At 46.6% G+C, this 23,281-nt stretch overlaps 1 protein-coding gene across 1 annotated transcript in view; it reads left to right on the top strand.

Annotated features, from left to right (window-relative positions):
* Window positions 1–424: 424 nt before the first annotated feature.
* Window positions 425–23,281, top strand: part of LOC108799738 (protein CLEC16A-like) — a gene marked incomplete at its 3' end in the record, with an annotated part of 284,697 nt that continues 261,840 nt past the window's right edge. Inside the window, exons 1-5 of the mRNA XM_018571638.1 lie at window positions 425–525; window positions 1,985–2,084; window positions 2,164–2,251; window positions 3,865–3,960; window positions 4,455–4,578. Of these exons, the coding sequence (XP_018427140.1) occupies window positions 425–525; window positions 1,985–2,084; window positions 2,164–2,251; window positions 3,865–3,960; window positions 4,455–4,578 (509 nt within the window). The remainder of the gene's footprint in view (window positions 526–1,984; window positions 2,085–2,163; window positions 2,252–3,864; window positions 3,961–4,454; window positions 4,579–23,281) is intronic.

Consider the following 23,281-nt stretch of genomic DNA (forward strand, 5'->3'; position numbering starts at 1 on the left):
AAGGTGTTCCTGCGTCAACTCTTCCAGGCCAGCCTGGCACACAAGTTTCCTGGTAATAGCCTGCTTGCCACACACCCAACAGTAGTGTTTACTGGGCATATGTTTTTCCGAGCATCTGGATGGCTCTGAAGAATGTGATCCATAGACAGAGCGAGAGTGACTACGGTCCTGCGACCCCACGTCTTCTTGAGCAGGAACTTCGTCTGGCTCTCCGGGATCTGTGGTGGTCTTCGTGAGGAGGGCTATAATGAAGCATTTATCCTGTATTAGCCCCTCACGCCTCGTTAAAAAACAAAAAAAATATACTCACCAACCCTTACCATATGTGTAGAGGAATGTCTTTGGAGGCAGCAGAGTCAGCCATGGCCCTGCGAGGAAAAGAAATGCATTTATTGAATTTTTTTTAAATATAGACTTGACATGGATGGCATCCACACCGCTGCCAGCAAGGGACAAGAGTTACCTAGCGTGGAATGAGCGGCTCAGGAAGGAGCAGTATGGACGCGGAGTGAAAACTTTGCTCCTGTCAGTGTCTAAATAGACACAGTAACATATGAAACCGGTACGAAAGGAGACAAAGAAAATGCCAGGTGACATGAGCCAGGAATGGAAGCATTGCAATCCCATGTAACTCCAGACAAATTGTCGCTAAGACATCCAGACTGGGACTCCCTGGGGGATACCCTATTAAAAGGTATACAGGCAGGGATATCACAGCAGAGGTGGCTGATCCTGAATGGCATGGCCGCAGGAGAATAGCGGGTAAGGGTAAAAGATATTCATCCTAGAGCTTGACTATAGCGAGGACAGAGAAAAGTATTACCTCAGGCTACAGTACATAAAAACTTAGATGGCTTGTCCTATAGGGTTAATGGGATAGCATCTCATGCCTGAGTGTTTTTTCCCTGTCTCCCATCAGCAGCAGTACGAGCTGTAGTATCACAGCAGCAAAGGTGTTAGCATCAGAGTGGCTGCAGCATGCAGTTCCCGCCCTTAACTCTGAGGTAGGGCCGCTCCTCTAGTCTTGCCCATGTATCATTTAATAGGCATGTTTGCGGCTCTATCTAGGGTCTCCTCCTCTGCCGCCTCCTTCTTACAGCCCCGCCCTTCTCGATGACGTGATGGCCAGTACAGTGTGGCTGTCATGGTGGTTATTTTAATTATACCATACTGTGTTGTCTGGCGGTTTGCTTCCCAGCCACTTTAGCTATATATATATATATATATATATTGGCTTTGGGGTGCTGGAGTTTCAACTCTGAGGAAGGGGGAGATCCCCTGAAATGCGTCAGAGATACACTCTCAGCCCTGGTGTGCATTTACATACATCGCTTGTTTCCACTTGCATGTGCATGTGAGTAGTGTTCCACCTTTTACCATTTGGAGTGTTAATAAACGTTATCACACAAGGAAAAGGCACTGTCTTTTGTGTCTTTTTCTCTGTATGTGGGACAGAAAGTGAATGGAAATCTCCCTAAAGGTACACAGACAGCAAAAAATAACCTGGCCAGGGTTTTAACTCGTATTTATTCTATCCAAAACTATAAAAAAAACATGTTTGGCCAAACACACACTTTATCATCAGTGCTGTTATCTTTATGGTAGTACTTTTAGAATGTCTTTCGGTTAAGTGGTGTTATATCTCCAGTTTCAGCAAAAGGGAGACCAGCTCATGTTTTACAATGCATTGTCTATTACAGCGTTTTCTAATTCTCTTTAGTCAGTCTTGTGATCAAGTTACACTGGCAGACAGCCCAGGCAGGTCTGGAACCTTTGCTGCATTAGCAACATATCTTGATTAAGAATTGATAACACGTAATCACCTGCACTCCATGCAGTGTACAGACCTTATTTGAAGGTTGGTGCTTGAAGTGACAACATGGATGGTGCTGTGTCCATAAGTCCATAATTGAAGGCACCAGCACTTGATGATATGTGCAAGAAGTAAAACACTTTTTATTAAATTGTCACATTCGTCATACAGCCAAAGTTTCGGGGCCACGCAGGGTCCCTTCTTCGGGAAGAAGGGGGGGTGGAGTGTAGAGGTGTCTGAGCGCTGGAAGAAGTGCAAAACATTGCCGGAGGTGAGCATCTGTGACTGCGGAGTGTGGAGGTGGTGAAGGTGAAAAGTTAAGCTTGCAATGTTTTGGGGCTTTGGAGTAGAGGTGGCAGAGGGTGTACGTGCAGCTGAGGGTCAGGCAGAGGAAGGAATTTACACTGGAAGTAGAATGCTCCAGTGGCAAAAAAAGAAGTATGACTTATTAAGGAAAAAGGAAGGAAAGATAGCCACAGATTTTTAGCAATTAGAGTCTATTGCATTTGTCATACTGGTTCTCATGCAGGGCCTGGTTGTGCTGTAGGCAGAAGAGGTGGCTATCATGGGTGCTTCATCAGGAGGGGGAAGAAGGGAGGGGAGACCTGCAACCTATACTGCTGAGATAGATCACAGCTCATGGGGAGTTGGTGCACTTTGGCCTTTTCTCTAAGGGCCAGTTCACACCATAAACAGTGCGTTCCAGAGCGGTCAGCCTCTGGAACGCACTGTATCGCATTCCGGTCCAGTGCAATCTGCAGAAAAAGGGCTTGCAGAATTTTTGCAGATCGCACTGAACCAGAACGCACGAAGCCGGCCAGAATGTGATACATTGCTGACCGCTCTGGAACACACTATGGTGGGAACCGGATATTCTGACTCCGATCGTTGTGATAGCGAGATATATATCTTGCTGAGACCTCTATGCCTGGCCTGTATAAGCAGATATACTCACTGCGGACAATCCTCGTCAGATAGCTGAACTCGTCAATACCGATTCATTCAAAAGAGGTGTTTATTCTTTACATCAGGATTACAGCAGATGATAGGAACAGCAGTTGAATGGTTATAGTATTGTGCGGTCAGAAAATGATGCCTTTCCTCCGTACTGTGCAGATTACCTGTGTGTCCTTGTTACATGTGGCTTTTAACTGTGGCCATGACACAGGAAGTACTGCACACAGGAAGAAGGAAGGGGCGTACACTAGGGGGAAATACATGAGGAATAATTACAGAAAAACATGTACATTACAACAAAAGGTCACCAGATGGCAGCATAGGATAACACATGAATTTAGCTATGAGAAAATAGTTAGGCAAATCACACTATATAAATTCTAACCTATATAACAATGCTAATATTAACTGAGGCTATGCATCTCATATTCTATGCCCCTATTGGGGCGGCACACCGGCCCTAAAACACCTTGTCTTGGCACTGTTCTCATACAGCATATTTTTAAGTATGTATTTTCCATATTTAAGCATGATATCCTATTGCTGGTAAATGTCACTTTACAAATAATTTTTTTAAATGTGTTTTCATAGTGCAATATTTCTAAAGCACTTAATATAACATTCACCAAACATTCAATACAGGTGAATCAACCACTGTAATTTAACCACCTCCCATCCATTGGGCGTACCTGAATGGCCAGACGGGAGCCTTGTAGATGTGAGTGGGCATTTTAAGACATCCCTCCCCATCCCCACTCATGCGTGGCGCCCAGAGTGGAAAAACTACATCAAATGTAAACAGCCGGCAAGGACTGTTTACATACAAGTTAAGTTTGTATAAATAAGTTTACAAAAAATTAAGGAAGCATACAAAAATGAGTCGCACATAAAAAAGAATGTAAGTCTCCCGCCCCCACATACACACGCAAACATGTGTCGGGTATGCCTATGTGCGAAAACGACGATTGCACCCATTGTGACCTACATGTTACATATCACCGTGAGAGTAATAATTGTAGGGCCATCGATCACTGTTAGCATTTTTGCAGATCGCACTAGACCGGAATGCAGGCACGCATGTGCCTGTGTTCCAGGTGTGTGCGATCGCTGTGCGGGCGGGGAACGTGGCTGCCATGCCCTTGACTTCAATGCACCGCCATGCCTTCTGACACACCAGCTGTCTTCTAAGTGTGAGTCTATGTGTCTTTTTCACATATAACTAGATATCAGTATTTCCAGGGTAGTAGCGCTCCTAAAGCTTGTTTGTGTATTGCTGTGTAATGATGGAATAAATGTCAGTCGAAGTACTGCAGCCCTGAATGCTGAAAAATAGCCTGGCCAGGAAGAAGGTTTAACACCCTGGTCTTCAAGTGGTTAAAACACATGCAACAGAAAGATACACATTATTGCTTTATAAACTAATCCCATAATGTTTTTTTGTAATGTAAGGAAGCAAAGAAAAAAAAAAAAAGAAAATGTAATTAGATGTTTATGGGATATATAGTTCTTGTTAAAAACTTTGCTGAGCTGAGGGATCTAATGCATGTCATCACAATCCTGTTTTCTAAGTAAAGGTAATGGGTAACCATTCAATAATAGTTTACTGTATATATTTGACTATTGTGGAGAAATAGTTTTTTTCTTTTTATTAATCATTTTTCCCACCAATTTTCCTTATTTTCAGTTAACAACCAACCAATGCTGCACTATATTAGAGATAAAACTGCGGTTCCCTACTTTTCTAATTTGGTTTGGTTTATTGGAATCCATGTTATTGAACTTGATAAATGTGTCCAGACAGATGAAGAGTGAGTATACTTATAAATCTGTATTTAGATCTATAATTATTCTTTGATGACAGTGATAATTTGATACATGTTTGTATCATGTACATGTAGTCTTGTATATGTGATTTACGGGGAAATAACAGTAAAACATGGCATGACAATCATTGCTGACATGATTGTGGTGAGTCTTTTCTATGCTGTACTGAATATGAAGTTCATTTAAGTGCCTGTTTGGATTTTTTGTATTGAATGTGACAGTGTAGTGACTGTTAACTGCTCTCTGGAGAGATTTTTCCTCATGAAGATAGGGATTGCTCTGCCAAATGTCCTGTCCACCTGGGAGTTTTTTAAACATTTTTTATTTTATACAAAATGGGTATCCATACAAAAATACTGCACATTTTTTGGCAATATGTTACAATTGAGGCACATAGTGGTAATGCAGATAACAAGCATGAACTTTTAAGGCACGGATCCTGCGGCTTTTCAATTTGAATCAACAGTAACATCACTAAGCAGATGGAGCACACGTAGGTGCAGTGGGGGTAGATAGAGGCACAATCGGTCCCTCTGTCTCCTTCAGAAGGCCGTAGTCTGACCATCTACCATAGCGGAACTGGGTGTCGTACTCGTATGTATATTTTCTGCCCGACACAACACAACCACAAGGGCGTATCTGCGGTTCGCAATGTGAGCATTCTAGTAGGGGGATATTGCATATGGACCATTGACAACCTGCATCGCGGATTGTTAGGCAACTCAATCAAGGCATTCAACGTTTGGTAGTCATGCTGTCTCTTAAGACACCTACATAAACCAGACGTATGTGGGACAGACAGGGAGTAGTAGGGGGAAAACATTCAGAAGCAGGGGAAAAGACAAAGAGAAAGGCGATAAAGAGAGAGAGAGCTCCCAGCGGTCCCTTATCCCTTACCGCTTAAAGCATCTGAGGATCTGTGGAGGTTCCAAATGAGGCATGCAAATAATATTCGGGAGAGGCGAAGAATGCCGTCCAAGGCCCCCATATTTTGCAGAAGGTAGCGTTAGTCTCCATGGACTACGCTGTTAGGTCTTCCATTCTCCAGATCTCATTAACTTTGCTCAACCACATGCCCACTGTAGGGGATCTGGGGTCCCGCCAGAGCAACGGAATGCATGCCTATGCCGCATTGAGCATGTTTGGCAATACGGATCTCAGATAGGATTGTTTCGGTATAGTATTGTGATGCAAAATGCAGAATGCTGGCATATCCCGGTCAGTAAACTTGGGTAACAGCGCTCTGACCGCCTCCCAATATTCCTGAATCTCAGGCCACGCCCAGAACACATGGAACATATTGCCCCCAGCCTGGCCGCTTCACCAACAATCAGTGGGTAGTTCTGGCATGAGTTTGTGAAGGGCAGCAGGGGTCCTATACCAATGGGTGAGAATCTTATAGTTGCACTCCTGAATCCTGGTGCACCTGGAGGTTTTGTGGGCAAAGTAAATAATTTTCTCTCTTTGCTCTGGTGTGAACTGAGTCTCCAGTTCGTGCTCCCATCTGTTGAAGTATGGGGAAGCACTGTCCCCTGGGTGGGAGTCCAGAATTTAATAGACCATAGACACCGCATGGCTAAGGGGTGGGCCTGGTTCGCACTCTCTCTCAAGCTCCGTCAAGGGCCGGATAAAAGTCATGGCTGGTGGTAGGGACCGTAGAAAGTGCGACAGTTGTACCCTTTGCCAGAATTTCAGGGGGGACCACTGTGGACCCAGCAACATGTCCTCCAGCGACACCCAGGCCTCTGCCCGGATTAAATGTTTGGCCCTATGAATGTTGGCCCCAGTTAGCACATGGAAGCCAGGGTCTTCCATTCCAGGAGTGAATGTAGGGTTGCCCAGGATAGGATATAGGGGTGAAGGTGCCGGTGATGCACCTACCAGGGGAAAAAATTTGTGACACACAGCCCACGATGGACCTATTGTGGGATGGTTTTTCACCGATGTCTGGATCTCACTTCTACACCAGTGCAGTGCTGACAGTGGAATTCCCACTCCCGATTCTTCAAGCCCTATCCACTGTTTAAATGGGCCGTGGCGGCACCAGTCGATCACCCTCGCGAGATGGCATGCTGCATGGTAATTAATCACATCTGGTAGGCCAAATCCCCCATGTAGTTTATGCCTGCACAAAATCGATTGCCTTAATCCTAGGTTGTCTGTGGGCCCACAGAAATTTCATGAAGGCACTGTTAACTACCTTAAGAATGGACTGTGGTACATGGATCGGCAGAGTTTGCAATAGATATAGAATGCGTGGCATAACATTAATTTTCAGAATGTTGCATCTGCCGAACCATGATCATTTACCCGCATGCCACCCCGAGAGGTCCAACCGAATGTCCCTGAGCAGCGGCGGGAAGTTAAGATGAAAGGTGCAGCAAAGGTCTGCCTGGATGGTAGTGCCCAGATATCTCGGAGATAACGCCGCCCACCGAAATGGAAAAGTCGATCTCAGTCCAGAGAGTAGGAAGCCCAGGACAGATACATTGAGGGCCGTGGATTTTTGGAAATTAATGAGAAATAATGACAATGCCCCATATGTCTCAAATTCACACATCAGATTCGGTAGGGAAACACCAGGGTCAGTAAGGAGAAAGAGCAAATCGTTGGCAAAGGCCGCCACTTTGTGCCTACCTCCAGCCCCCCCCACCCCCCACCTAGGTCCACTCCAGCAATGTTATAGTTAGCCCTGATTCTGCGGAGAAAGGGCTCCAAGGTGAGAATTGAAGATTAGAGGCGACAATGGGCAGCCCTGCCACTTTCCGTTCGATATAGCAAAAGCGTCTGAGAGCAGGCCATTCACCCGGACCTGTGCTGTCGGTTTAGAGTAAATTGCCATTATCCACGACATCATCATATCACATCTCATCTCACCAGGCCCAATGCCAGAGGGTCAGTTCCATGAAGTCCAATCCACGCGGTCGAGGGCCTTCTCCGCATCAGACGAGAGAGGCAAGAGAGGCCGCGACCGAATGGAGGCTGCGTGCATGACATCCAGTTACATTGTCCCGAGCCTCTCTAGAGGGTATGAATCTCACCTGATCTAGATGAACAATGTCCTGCAGATGGGGGACCAGGCGAGATGCCAACATTTTCATGAAAAGTTTCAGGTCGGAATTGAGCAATGAAATGGGCCTATAATTTGAGCATAGCAGAGGATCTTTCTTCGGTTTGGGGATGAGGGTTATATGTGCTCGCAACGAGTCTGTGGGCAAGTGCCCACCCTTGCCCACTGCATTGTAACCCTTAAAAAATGGGGTGCTAGGATCTCCAGAAACGTTTTATAGTACGACAAAGAGAGGCCATCTGGCCCTGGTGCTTTACCGGTGTTAGTCCTTTTCAGGGCTCCAGTTAGCTCCACATGAGTGAGAGGCATCTCCATGGAGTGTACTGCCTCCTCTGGTATAGCCGGCATCTCTGATTCAGCCAAGTACTCTGAAATCTTAGGTCCAAAGTCATACTCGGCTTGCCGTGCGACCTTGGAGGTTATAGAGGGAGGCGCAATACTCCTTAAATACCCCAGTTATATTAGTAGTCTTATACACTTTCGTAGCTCATGGGGACAGTATCTCTGGTATGAAGGACTGCGATCTCTGCGACCGTAACGCCCTAGCCAGTGGCCTGCCACACTTGTCGCCTAGTTCGTTAAAAAACCTTGTACCCCTGGTCAACATACCCTTGGCCTTGGCAAGGCAAAGCGACCGCAGTTGTTCCCGGAGACTCGTCAGTTCACCGAGGACAGACTTGGCTAAGGACTATTTATGCATCGACTCCAGGCAGGAAATGTCTGTTAATAAGGCTTCTATCTTTGCGGTACGCTGTTTTTTAAGTCTTGAGCCTAATTTAATAAATGAGCCCCTGGTATATGCCTTGTGGGCCTCCCAGAGAATCATGGGATCACACTCCTCGGTGTCATTGCAAGCAGGTCGGTTTTGATTTCCTCCATCAGGGTGGGGTCTTGTAGGATGGTTTTGTTCAGGTGCCAGGTCCAAGGACCAAGGTCCGTTGGCAGCAGGTCAAGGGCCAGGGATATCAGGGCGTGGTCTGACAAGGAAATTACGCCAAATTGATGCCCCCCGTACCACTGCCAGATCTCGGTGTCCCACCAGGAATAAATCTATACGAGAGTACGAGCCATGTGGATTGGAGTAGAAGGTATAGTCACGTTTTTTAGGGTGCAGCATGCGCCGTATATCAACTAATTGAAAGTACCTTGTTTGATCTTCCGGAGGGTTGAGTAAGAGAGGTGCGAGGCCGACCTAGAGCTGTCCAATGTGGGGTCAAGGACCACATTGAAATCTCCCCGCAGGACCAGTACTCCCTCCGTGAACTCCCCCAGGCGTACCAGGGTGGACTCCAGGAAAGGAATCTGACCAACATTGGGTAAATATACTTTGGCGAATGTGCATAGGGTGTGGCTTATTCTGCCCTTCACAAAAATGAACCTGCCATCCTGGCTATAACGTGTATCCACGTATTGCCACTGTACATTCCTATGCACCACAAAACTAACCCCCTGGCATTTACTGTCTGGTGAACCACGGTGGTAGGCGCGTGGGAAGTGTTGATTCTGAAATCTGGGAATGTTGGAGATCTTGAAATGCGTTTCCTGAACAAAACATACCTGAGCTTTTGACCGTTGAAGTTTGTTAAGAAAGGCTGTTCTCTTCTCCGGAATCTTCAAGCCCTTTACCTTCCAGGACACCACGTTACAGGACACAGAGCATGATCACACCCTCCGGAGTCCGCAAAGGTCTGTGAGTCTCGCTAGGAAAGAACAGAGAAATAAAAAATAGGGAGAGGGCGAGGGTGGTAAAAGATGAACACTGGGGGACATGTGAGCTCAGGAAATGTGTTTCCTGGAACATTATGACCTGAACCATGGCCTTATGCATGGAATATAAAATCTGGCCCCGTTTGGAGGGGACATTGAGGCCTCTAGCGTTGTACGTGCAGATTTTAAGGTCCACAGCCGTGGATCTAGTGGCAGCCATCGCAGAGGCGGGGGGGGGGGGGGGAAAAAAGGGGGGGGGGGGGGGGGGTGGAAAGGAACGGGTGGAAAAAAGAGTAGCTAGTCAAGATACTGTGCCAGCCAGTAAGGATAGTAAGGTGTGGTATGGAGAGGCTGACAGCAGAGAAGAGGAGAAATCCACAAACGAAGACAAAGACACACAATTATAACCTACTAATGGGGTCACCACCCCAGAATTTATCCACCTAAGGGAGATGTCCACGTGGGTTGGATAACCTAAGTGGGGGTGTGGCTGTACAAAGCGGGGTCCCACTCAGCCCCCCCCCCCCCTCCCAGCCAGGACTTGGTTGATTTGTAAACCACTCGGAACATTAACTGGGCGTGTTAAGCAACTATCATGGGCCATTAACAAAGGTTATGAAAGCAAAAGATCAACAGGCAACTCCAACATATTATAAGAACCACATTGCATAACCAATTTAGTAGGGGAGTCCGCCGCTCCTTCCTCCACGGTCGCCAGATCTGATGCTTGGTCCGAGGGTCTCAGGTCATAATGGTGTAAGCCAAGCAGGGCAGATTGACGTCCGCAGAGAGGTGAAGGACAAGAGGCACGTCCCTTGGACTCACGTAACTAGCCATCTATCAGACTTTTCAGGATGGATCATCCCAGGCGGAAGACCCGGTGAGTTGTAGCCCGACTGATCACCAGTGAACGTAAGCAGCATTTTGTTTCCCATAGCTTCCAGGATACATAACATAGGGCTGTAGTATTGGGCCAGACAGTACATCTGTATGTTGTAAGTCATCCCCAGCCGCTATGTACCTACCCTGGGTGGCACACTCTGCCACTCCAAGTAGCAGATAGTACCCCGGCACAGCAAACAGACATAGAATTCCCGGGAAGGCAAAGGGCATACTGGAGATCATCGGCTGTCGAGGCTTGATGCTGAGTCATCAAGGTTCCCTGGCATTCACCCGGGAGGACGACCTTCTACGGCACTGTCGCTGTGACGGTCTTTGAGGCCTAGTGCGGAGAGTCGGACGTGTACGGTGGCTGGCATATCCTCCTGACAAATGTTGCAGCCAGTCAGGCACTGGGAAAGGTTTCATTTCCAGAAACTCGAACATGGCAGGTAGATCCGTCTGGTTTGTCAAAGCAAAGGAGGAGGCGTTTTTCCGTATAATGAGGTGGAACGGGAATCCCCACCTGTAAATAACACCTGCAGACGGGCTCGGAGCGATCGCAAGATCATTCTCCGCTGGAGAGTCACCCTGGAAAGATCGAGCAGGATCTTCACTATAGCTCCATCGAAGTCTAGGGGCCCCTAGACCATATTTTGTGTAGTATTTCCTCCTTGACCGGGAATTTTTGTAGCCTGCAAATAATGTCACGGGGCCGATCCGGGTCTTCGGAACGTGGGCACGATTCAACTCAATCACTGTATTGGGCGAATTACCTAACAGGGTGTTGAAGATTGCCACCACAGTATCGTGTATGTTTTCGGGCCCGGTAGTTTCCGGGATGCCCTGCACTCTCAAATTGTTGCGTCGGTTTCTATCCTCCAAATCCTCGATATGGAGCTGCATGTCTGACAACATACCAGTCTGTATGTCTCTGGACTCCTCCAAGGTTCTCAGTCTCTCCTCTATGGCCACCGCGTTAGTCTCATTCCCCTCGACCCTCGCACCCAGCTGTGTTACATCCTGTGGCAATCTCTGGATGTCTCTGCTGTGGGCCTCCTCAATTTTTGCCACCAGGGCTTCAATATCAGCCTGGGTGGGTAGTATGCGTAAGGAGGGCCCCAATGTCCAGCTGCGTAGGGTGTTCAGTCTGTTCTGGGGCTTCAGACATCATGTCTCCCATTGTCCTGCACAGAGAAGGTGTCTCTGTGAGGTTATTAGGGGCCCCAGATTCAAGGGAGGATGGTGGGGGCATGTTGGTATGGCTATTCCATAGGAATGCACAGGGTCTGTGGCAGGCATACACAGTATGAGCTTGCCTAAAGTTAATTTTGCAAAGACTGCATTTGTGCCAGGCAGGGCTGCACATCGAACATCGCTGAATCAAAGAGAAAGGTAAGCCCCATACGCCCTTTGTGGTTGAATCTTTTCTCCACCAGTTTTACTATGATCCCCAGATGTTTTTCCATTTCTGACTTCGCTTTTGGAGTGCCCATTAATATATATTCCTCTTGCCTGTTTTTGACCCCAAAATGCATTACTTTACATTTTTCAATATTAAACCTCATCTGCCATATAGTTGCCCACTCTCCTATTTTATCCAGGTCCCTCTGCAATGCTATAGTGTCTAAGTCCATGCCCATTACCCTCCCAATTTTAGTATCATCAGCAAACACAGAAACATGGCTATTAACACCTTCCCCAATATCATTAATGAACAGGTTAAACAGTATGGGGCCTAGCACAGAACCCTGGGGCACGCTATTCTCGACCATAGACCAATCTGAAAAAGAGCAATTTATCAATACTCTCTGGACACGTTCCTGTAGCCAGTTCTCTATCCATGAACACACCATTTCATCTATACCCATAGACCTCAGCTTGTGTACTAAGCGTTTATGTGGTACTGTGTCAAAAGCTTTGGCAAAATCCAGATATACCACATCCACCAGCCTCCCTCCATCCAGATCTCTACTCACCTCCTCATAGAATGTTAGTAGGTTGGTCTGACAAGAACCGTCCTTCCTAAATCTGTGCTGATTATCATTTATTATACAATTGCCATGAACAAAATCCACTAAATAGTAATTTTTCATTCCCTCTAACAGTATCATTCCCTCTAACAGATTGCATACTATTGATGTTAGACTGACTGGTCTGTAGTTCCCAGGTTGGCATCTTGACCCATTTTTGAATATTGACACTAGAGATGCACCGATATATCGGCCGCCAAAACATATCGGCCGAAAATTGCACTTTTGTCATACTGCCGAAAGTGCAATTTTCCTGCCGATACATCGGCGCATCCCTGCTTTCTTTCCTCTCCGCTGGGCACTGCTCTGTGTCCCAGCGGGGAGGAGAGAAAGTGTGACAGCCTGCCGAGCGCTGCAGGAGGCGAGTGCTGTGAGCGACGGTCGTCTCTCCGCCCACACCGCTCAGCCTCCTATCACAGTCCGGCAGAGTGGTGTGTGGGCGGAGACAGGCCGCGCTGTCACAGGAGGCTGAGCTCTCCTCACTACACCGCTTGATCAGCCTCCTGTGACAGCGTGTCAGAGTGGAGAGCAAGGTAAAAAACACTCAGCGATCAGCATAATTGAGGACATGGTAAATTACCTTAACTATAGCCTCAATTATGAATGAATGGGAGTGAGCTACATCACCTCCTGTTCATTCATAGTTATAGTAAACATACCATGTCCTCATGTTATCAATGAACAGGAACACTCACAGAGGATTCCTGTTGATTGATAAAAGGGGACATAGAAAAAGAGAGGATTCTGTGTCCTAAATCTTTTTTTGTATTTTAAAAGGGAAATATCAGGAGTCTGTTTAGACCCCTAATATTTCCCCAAAGCCCCTAAAAGTAATGTAAAAAATAAAAATATTTAATAAAAAATGAATTCAATAAAATCCGTAGCTAATCTACTATGGCTGGCCTCACGACATAGACCTCCCATCACTAACCCCATAACTTCACACTCCCTCAGACTGTGGGACTCCATCAAAAACCAATATGGTCTCCTTTCACCACACCTACCACTCATGTCCATTCTTGACAATCCCTCCTTTACCCCTGCCTTAACTACTCCGTCGAGATTTAGGGCTTGGACTGACCGTGGCCTTACCTACTTCTGGCAACTACAATCTGACTTAGGAGTGAAACCCTTCCCACACCTGCAGGAACACAAACAATTGCCAAACACGGAGATATTCCGATATCGTCAAATCAAAAATTATATAACTACATCCTTCCCCAAACAGATGTACCCCCGATTACTGTCCCCCTTCGAGAAAATTTGCAGAGACGACCCACACAGCCCGGGACTTATCTCGCTCCTCTACGCCATTCTAGTCTCCCCCACAGCTACACCCCCCTCCCTCTTATGTGACACGCTGGGACAAAGACCTGGAGTCGACCACGACAGACAAAACCTGGGCACAATCCTGGGCTAACACAAGGAGTAGCTCAAGATGTGTAGGCATGCTGGAGATCAACTATAAGGTACTCATACGCTGGTACCTAGTGCCTACTAGAGTGGCTATCTTCAACCCCGACTGCTCTCCCAATTGCTTTCGGGGATGTTCCGATGAAGGCACGTTTTTTCACATCCGGTGGAACTGCCCACAGGTCTCTGACCTTTGGGACCAGATATTCACTATACTTTCGTCTCTGTTCTCGCTACCGATATCTAAGGACCCTTACTTTGCACTTCTCAACTGCAGACCAGAAAGTCTGTCCCGCAGACAATTTGACCTATCAATGCATATCTGCACCTCCACCAAGCGAGAGATTGCGAAAAACTGGTTGACATCTTCCCTAAGTCTCGCCAGTGTAATTAATCACGTTCATTGGGTTATGGCTCACAAAAAGCGTACTGCGCAACTTAGTGATAAAATGACCAAATTTGAGAATACTTGGACCCCGTGGATAGACAAATATCTGGCACCAGGTACCTCTCATCGTCTATGCACTATTTAACCTGACCTACTGAAACTGACTAGTACACAGTCCACTGGCGCCAATGTTCTGCCCGAACCTACTTTTTTCTTCCTCTTCTCCCTCCTCCCTAACGCCTGACGCCTCAACTAACTGATGACCTCCCTCTGTCTCTGTGTGTCCACCCCACTTTATGTTGTCTTGTCTGTGTTCAGTAGTGCTGTTGTCTGAAACTTTCACGGACCGGTTACAGGCTAACCTTAAAGCAGTCTGACTACTGACACCCTTTGATATTTCATAGCAATAATATTTCTATGAGTACTAGAAGTACACCCTGGGTATCTTCTACCATACATTCCTTAGGGTTACACAACTTACAAATCAATCTGCTCATACACGATCCCAACTACAACAAGTATTGTAGATACACATGCTGTTACTAATTGGTATATGTATGTTATGCTGTATATACCACATTCACCACCCGATCAGGGATATAGTTCCGGAATCAGTAACAGCCTTCTATAGGGAATGCAATCTGTATCTAGCTAATACCACTGCTTGCTATATTGTCAATACTACGGTCTGCGCACCACATACTGAGATGTTATGTACTGTCGTCTATTGTTTTTTTGTTTTTTTTTTCCATTTAAAATTTTTGTTTTATTGAGCAAATTAAACAAAGAAAGTACATACAATGTGATCAAACATATCACATCCCAAAATAAAAATAAAAAAACGACATACAAACAACATATCACTTTACATCTTCAAGTGAGCAACCTCCTAACTATGAGGTTGTTTGGTTAGGTCACTAGACATTGCAGGCAGGTTCTCACAATTGGCAATTCCAGCGTAATCTAGTCTCATTGCTATGCAATAATAACATCTGGCATATCACACAGGACATTCGGGAGGATATGTAGGCTTGGAAGTATGAGCAATCTTTCAGGACAATGGCCTGGTTATGAACTTGGCCTATAGTAATTCTCCTGACCTAAGGCAAATAACAACAAAAAATTGGTGCAACCTAAACAAAACGAGACAAAGGTCGCAGAGAAGTATAGAGAAAGTGGAGGCGAAAAAAAAAACCCCTAGGAGGAGGAGTCTCCAGCGGTGAAACCCCAAGGTGCTCCAGAGCGAGCAGGGGCATGTAGCGTCTTGGAGGGAGATCCTAAAGTGCACCGGCCGGAGCACCCGCCAGTGGGGCGTGCCACTCGTCCCCCGCAAAAGGGGAATCACTAACATGTATTATGTTATCAGCGTGTGTGTCAGTCGTCTAGTCAGGTTTCTGCATGAGTTCCTTGTATGTTTTCCCCTGGCAAAAATGGGTCCAAGGTGCCCACAGTCTGGAGAATTTGGTAAGTTTGTCGTGGACCCGTTTCCAAAATGGTCGGAGAAGGGCGCGCTCCCAGAAAATGTGTAGGAGAGTGCCCTTTGCCGAGGTGCATCTCCAACAGGTCTCTGGCACTGTAGGGTCAATTTTGTGGAGAAGCACCGGAGTCCTGTACCAACGGGACAGGATTTTGAAGTTGGTTTCTTGGGTCCTACAACTCACTGAGCTTTTGTGGGCCCCAGTGCATATCGATTCCCAGTCATCCGTCTGAATGTCTTGGTCCAGTTCCCTCTCCCAGGTGGCTCTCAGGGTGTCAGATCTGGCTGGGGTAGATGGACGTAGTAGGCCATATGTCCAGGAAATGAGGTGTCGGGAGGGTCCCTTGCCCAGACATGCCTGCTCAAAGCTGGTCAAGGATCGAGCAAAGCCCCCTCTTTTCGCCGGGGAAGTGAGGTAGTGTCTCACCTGGAGATAGCTCCACCAAGGTAGCCGACCTGTCACAGAGAGAGGATCTATCTCCGCTTTGTCAAGGAAGCGACCTTGGTTATAGAATGAGTGTGTCCTCAGCAATGTCGAGAGCGCCCAATGAGAGAGAAAGTCTGTCGTGTAGTTAGGGGCGAAGTCTGGGTCATGGGTCAAGGGAGTCATTGGACTATCCGGTGTTGTGAGAACGCCTTTTCTACGTACGGTGGTGAATTCTTTCAAGGTCGCCCCAATCAGAGGGTGAGAGGCGATGTGTGGAGGACTATGCCTTTGATGTAGCCATGAGAGAGCCGTCACCGGGGGTGTAGTGTCCCAGTGTGTGTCCATCGTGACCCATAATTTAGAGGGGGCATTGACATGCCAGTCAATGATCCTGCATAAATGGGAGGCCAAGTAGTAACCAGATATGTCCGGCACGTCAAGGCCCCCGCAACCCTTCGGGGCTTTCATTAAGGACCAGGCGATTCTAGGGTGCTTGTCCAGCCAGATGAAGCGTTTAAATGTCGACTCCAGGGTGTTAAGATATGATCTGGAGAGGTGTATGGGGATCGCCTGAAACAAATACAAGAGTCTTGGGAGGATGTTCATTTTGATTATGGCCGCTCTGCCAAACCAAGAGCAAGTCAGAGATCGCCATTGGTGTAAGTCCTGAGTAATGATCTGGGTCATGGGCATAAAGTTCAGGCGGAATAACTCCCTTGGATACCCAAGTATTTGACCGCTGATGAGGCCCAGCTATAAGCAAAGGCACTCTTCAGCTCCAGAGCCGTCTCAGGAGGTAGACCGACGTTGAACGCTTCAGATTTGGTATAATTAATGGAAAGATTAGACAATGTGCCATATTCCAGGAAGAGGGAGCTTAGTTTCCGTAGGGATGTCATGGGATCAGTCAGGAAGAACAACATGTCATCCGCATATGCCGCCACTTTATGTTCGTGGCCACCCATGCGTATGCCACGTATCTGAGGGTCATTTCGGATCAGTCTAAGGAAGGGTTCCAGCGTCAGGATGAAAATAGTGGGTGATAAGGGGCACCCCTGACGTGTCCCGTTGGTGATATGAAAAGGTTGGGACAGGCACCCCATCGTGCGCACCCTAGCCCAGGGTCGGGAATAGACTGATCGAATCCAGTCCAGCATGTGGTGGCCCAGTCCGATATGCTGAAGAACTGTGAGCATAAAGTCTCACAGTTCTGTCGAACGCCTTCTCCACGTCTGTGGAGAGCAAAACTGCTCCCATTTGGTGCTTTTCCAGCCAAGAGACTAAGTCTATGGCTCTATTGGTGTTATCCCTAGCCTCGCGACCAGGGACGAAGCCCACCTGATGAAGGTCAATCAGTGAGGGCAAGAACGGGAGAAGGCGGTTCGACAGGATCCTGGTGAATAGCTTCAAGTCCACATTGAGTAGTGAAATCGGCCTGTAGCTAGTACAAAGCATCGAGTCCTTCCCTTCTTTGGGTATGACGGTTATGTGTGCTTCTAGTGTTTGGGCCGGGAGAACCGATTGGCCATGTATACCGTTGTAAGCCGAAAGAAAGTGCGTGCTAAGGGTCTCTCGGAAGGTCTTGTAATAATGTGCCGGGAAGCCATCCCTTCGATTTATTAGAGGGTGAAGAGGCATGGAAAGCCGACGGGTAGCGGTGGTTGTGAAGCTTGGGCAGTTTTCCATGTTTGAAATGTGTCTCCTGTAGGAGAGCGATGGAGGCTCTGTGATGGTGTATATCTCCCATGATCCTAGCTCTCTTTTCCGGGGAGTTGAGGCCCCGTGTGTTCAAGGAGAGGAGGACTAAGTCTGCCGGGCAGGCCATGGGTGGGTGTGGGTGGAGTGTGTCTAGGTGTGTCAATGTCTGGACGGGTACCCGAGGTGCGGGGAGGCCCGCGGGTCCCCACAAGAGGGTGCCGGCAGCCGGATGGGCGACAGGATTTAGGGAAGAGACGAAAAAAGAGAGACAAGATGGACAACAGAAGGAGAGAAAAAAAGGGGGAGGATCTCTAGGGCTAACAGACCCTGCGCTGGTCCACTGTGGAAAAGGTTAGGCAAGACCTAGTGATAGACACAACAACCACAACAACAGCAAAAAAAAAAATACTGTAGAACACACAAAATGAAACACTCGGTGACACACCAACTAATATATACACTACCCCTCAGGCGGGTCGTCTGCCTAACAGTGGGAGACGGTCCGCGACCAGTGTTAAGGTCACAACCTATCCTAGAAGTGCTGGGGTACAGTAGGTGAAGCGCCTGTTGCAACTGGCAACAGGTGCCAGGTGCAAGACGTCACTCTTTGGGGGGTGGCTTGAACGAGGGTGGGGGAGGAAATCCTACCAATCAAATGAGACAGTGGAAAAGGTTCTAAGCGGTAAATCGGGTAAAGTCTTGCCAATTACCAGGGTAGGGCTTGGGCTATACCCGAGACCCAACAAGGGAGGCAGTGAGGGATCTACAACAGACATGCATTGCTCAACATAACAGAGGCCCCCGATTGCTGTTGGGGATGTTCGTATTATACAAGTGAAGGGGCCCTGGGGGTCGACATCCTAAATTGGACCTCAGACCCACATCGCCCCGTCAAGTGGCCATGGTCATGTCTCCAGGGCACAATCATAACACCGCCTAGGAAAGACATGTTGAGCATACTCCTGGTATAGTGAAGAAGGCCGGCATGGTGAAGACACCGTTGCAGTTGGTATAGCGGTTCCACTGTTAGGTAGCCCTAAATAAAAATAAATATAAAAAAATTAAGTTTATAAAAAATAAATAAAAATAAAAAATTACAATAAAAAACATTTTCGGTATCGCTTTCGGCCTGGAATTTTTTTCTTTCGGTTTAAAAATCTCCATTTCGGTGCACCTCTAATTGGCACTACTGTAGCCTTCCACCAGTCACTTGGTACCTTACTAGTCATTATGGAGTCCTTGAAGATGAGGAATAACCTGGCTGAGTTCTTTAACCACTTGAAGACCGGGGTGATTCACCCCCTTCCTGGCCAGGCCATTTTTCAGTGTTCAGCGCTGCGGTACTTTGACTGACGTTTATTCCGTCATGCAATGCTGTACTGATACGAATTTCATACCATTTCTTGGGGACAGATGGAGCTTTCTTTTACACTTGTATGTAAACAGCCATCGCTGGCTGTTTACATGCTCACAGTTTTCCCTCTCGTGTGCGCGCTGAGTGCCGCACACGAGAGGGGGGAGGGGCAGGACGTCTTAAGATGCCCTCCCACTCCTAGCAGACTTCCGTCCGGCCGTTCACAAACGGCCATGGACGGAAGGTGGTTAAAGTGACATTAAAGGCCAAAATATTTTTCCCTCCCCGCAATGTTAATTAAAGCTCTTACCTTAAATTATGTTTCGTAATCCGATCTTCTTTCCTGTCCTTTTCATCTGTCCCTCCAGCCCTGAGGCAGGTCTCCGATCCAGCGCTTCCTGTCCCACGGTGCCTGCATGCGGGTGCACGCGTCCATAGACTTACCTTGTGTCTCTCCTCGCGTCCCAGGCCAAAAATGTGAACTGCGCATGTGCCCGCCCCAAGATGCTTTGCGGCCGCCCGAAAATTTTCACGTTTTCGGATGGGAGCACGCGGGGAAAACACAGCTAAGTTTTTTTTTCTTTACACTTTTTGCATATATCTGCTGCTTGCTAGCAGTAGATATATGCCAAAAAAAACGCAGGGTTTAATAACTCTAAGTACCTTTTTTGTGTGCAGGTTATCTGGCCCTAATGATTTATTTGCATTAAATTTTTATTGTAAAGCGCTGCGCAAACTGTTGGTGCTATATAAATCCTTTATAATAATAATAATAATTAGGTTTATCAAGTCTTTGTTGAACCCCAGCTACTGTCAACCACTGTGGTCTTTTACACACTAAGCTACTCACATTCTTACCTCCATTAAACCTGTCTCTTTCCTGAGTGTATACTGAGGAGATAAAAATGAATTTAATACCTCAGCCTTCTCCCTGTCGTTTGTGACTAATCTCCTGTTTTCGTCTTTTATTGGGGTGACCTGCTCTTTCTTTACCCTTTTACTGTTTATATACTTTACGACTTTTTTGGGGTACTTTTTACTGACTGTGGCGATATGCTTTTCATAATCTATTTTAGCTGGCCGGATTTCATGTTTACATCTCTTATTACATCTCTTATTACATCTCTTATTACATTCCTTGTATTTTATAAATGCTATCTTATTTTCTTTGACGTATTGTTTTATTTCGCCATGCAGGCTTAGTTCTTGATCTTTTATTTTTGTTTCCCAATGGTATGCATTTTGCTATAGCATTGTGTAATGTATTCTTAAAACAATCCCACTTCAGGTCAGTGCTCAGCGTTAGAAATACATTGTCCCAGTTAGTGTTGCATACTCGGTGATGCAGCTTATCAAAGTTTTCCTTTCTGAAGTTTAGTGTTCTTGTCATACAAACACACTTCTCTTTTTTCTGTACCCAAAATTAAAAGTAATCATCCTGTGATCACTATTACCCAATGTATCCCTAATCGCTATGTCCCCAACAAGGTCTGCATTATTGGAGATTATTAAGTCTAGTATAGCATTCTTCCTGGTTGGGACATCAACCATCTGATTCAAGAAATTGTCCAGTAACAGGTTCAGAAAACGACCAGATTTTTTAGAATGAGAGGTTCCATTTGACCAATCGATCTCCAGGTAATTGAAGTCACCCATTATAACAACATTTCCCCTGCCTCCTCCTCTTGTTCTATGTTCGGGGGTTTATAACACACACCCACAATTAGTTTCCGACTAGCATCAGTCTTATCCAGTTCTTGCCACAAAGACTCAACACCATCGCATCCCTCTGTCGTGATGTAATCTCGTATGTGCACAGTTAGATTGTTTTTTAGGTACAGGCATACCCCTCCACCCCTTCTACCAACCCTGTCCCTCCTGAACAGGTTGTGCCCTTGTACATTAGTTGCCCAGTCATGTGTGCTGTCTAGCCAAGTTTCTGTTATTCCCACTATATCGAAGTCCTCTTCGAGTAGCATAACTTCAAGCTCCTCTAGTTAGACTTCTAGCATTGGTGTACATACATTTTAAGTTTGGTGCAAGTTTGAGTTTTATTATTACTCATTTCTGGAGCCCACCTACTTTAGACCTTGGTATGGTTAATACATTACTTGATACATCACTTCTGAGATTGACTGGAGTGATTTGATTAACTAGATTGACTGGAGTGAGCCCTCTATCCCCCTTTGTATTACAGCCCTATATTAATCGCCCCTTTAGTTACTTGCTCTAGATTTATTATATCCATTTTTATTCCCTCCCCCCATCATCTGGTTTAAAAGCTCCTCCAGTCTTTTAACAATTGTATCCCCCAAAAGTGCTGCACCTTCCCCATTTAGATGCAGCCCATCTCTGCCATAGAGCCGGTAACCGAGTGAGTCAGCCCAGTTCTCCAGGAACCCAAAGCCTTCCTTCTTTCCGACACCAGCTACGGAGCCACTTGTTCAGTTCCCTCAACTCTCGCTCTCTCTCTGAAGTGGCTCGTGGCACTGGCAGTATCTTAGAGAATACTACCGTGGTGGTCCTTTTTTTTCAACCTAGCACCTAAGTCTCTAAACTCACTTTTTAGGACACTACATTTGCCTCCTATTTATTTTCCCTCAAATTCTTTATTGATGAACAGCAGAAAGGAATTTCCACACAGTAGAAGAGGGCAGCTACCCACATTAAAGTACAACTGTTAGTGTTGCATCTAATGTGCACATGGAACAAGCATGACACAAGCATGATAAAGAAAAGATATTCACATTACAATAAACCATATCAGCAGTTGGTTCATTAAAACAGTTGAGCAAAGCACATATTTAGCGTTACATATTCAGTAGTAGCATTAACATTATCCATCACTTCAAATTATCCCGTTAACGGTAAGTAATTTGCATGGTATGCTATCGTGGTGGGGAAGTGCATCTCCGATCTATCAACCTCAGAATAATCACATTCAACCAGGTAGGGATATATGTCACCTCAGTACCGAAACAGCAAAAGGTAGTGGGATTGGGGAATGTTGTCCCCGGCAGGAGTAGAAGGAAAGGAAAGGAAAGAAAAGAGAAGCATAGACACAGTGTCCCAGTCCCCCCGGGTCAGTCGCCGTGGCAAACCTAACTATTCTGCCATGATCTGCAGGTAGGAGTCTGAGTGATGAAAGTGGAGCCAGGCGCCCCAAACTGAGCAAAAATGCTCTTTGGAGTTATGGATAGTCGAGGTAAGGTCTTCCATATGGTAGATGTCATTAACCTTCTCAAACCACAGGCGCCTGGGGGGGGTAGTTATTTGCCTCCTATTTTGTCATTGGTGCAGATGTGCACCATGACAGCTGGGTCGTGCCCAACCCTATCCAGTAACCTGTCCATCAGTTCCACGATGTGTCCAACACGAGCCCCCGGTAAGCAACAGACTATTTGACGCTCACGGTCCCGATGGCAGATTACCCTGTCTGTCTCATAATAGGATCCCCCACCACCAAAATCTGTCTTTCCTGTCCCTCCATCCTTCTCCCATCCTTACTGGAGCAGTCACTCCCCCTGCGGATAGAGGAGGCTTCCTGCTCCAGCAATGTCACCCCTGAACTAATATCCCCAACATCCTGCAACCTGGCATATTTATTGGGATGCATCAGTTCAGGACTGGCTTCTCTCGCACTCTTCCCTCTACCCCACCTTCTAACCCAGCTACCCACCTTGGGATCCTGCTCATCCAAACCCCCATCCTCATCTATGCCGCCCTCCACCAGGGCCTGGTACGTCAAGTCCAGACTCTTTTCCTGTTGGTTATGCCCCGTAGTATTGTCAGTTTGTTGTTTAGATCCAGAATCTGGGCTTCCAAACAAACAACTAGATCACATCTGGTGCAACAGTATTCACCCTCGAACGCATGTTCAAGAAACGCATACATTGTGCAAGATGTGCATCGGGTTGCATACCCACTCATGGAAGACCTTTTTTTTTTTTTACTGGTTATTTATTTTAGGCCCAGATGTACTCAAGCGGTTATTACACTGGTACCCAGGAGTTATTACACTACTGCCCATCAGTTATTTCCCTTGACGCCCAGCAGTTAATACACTTATTACCTAGTAGTTAATACACTTAATGCCCAACAGTTATTTCCCTTAATGCCCAGCAGATGGTACACTTAATTCCCAGCAGGTAATGCACTTAGTGCCTAGCCGATAATACACTTAATGCCCCGCAGCCCCGCAGATAATACAGTTAATGCCCAGCCGATATACAATTAATGCC

Source organism: Nanorana parkeri, unplaced genomic scaffold, assembly GCF_000935625.1.
Source record: "Nanorana parkeri isolate BGI_ZX_2015 unplaced genomic scaffold, ASM93562v1 scaffold1797, whole genome shotgun sequence".
NCBI lineage: Eukaryota > Metazoa > Chordata > Amphibia > Anura > Dicroglossidae > Nanorana > Nanorana parkeri.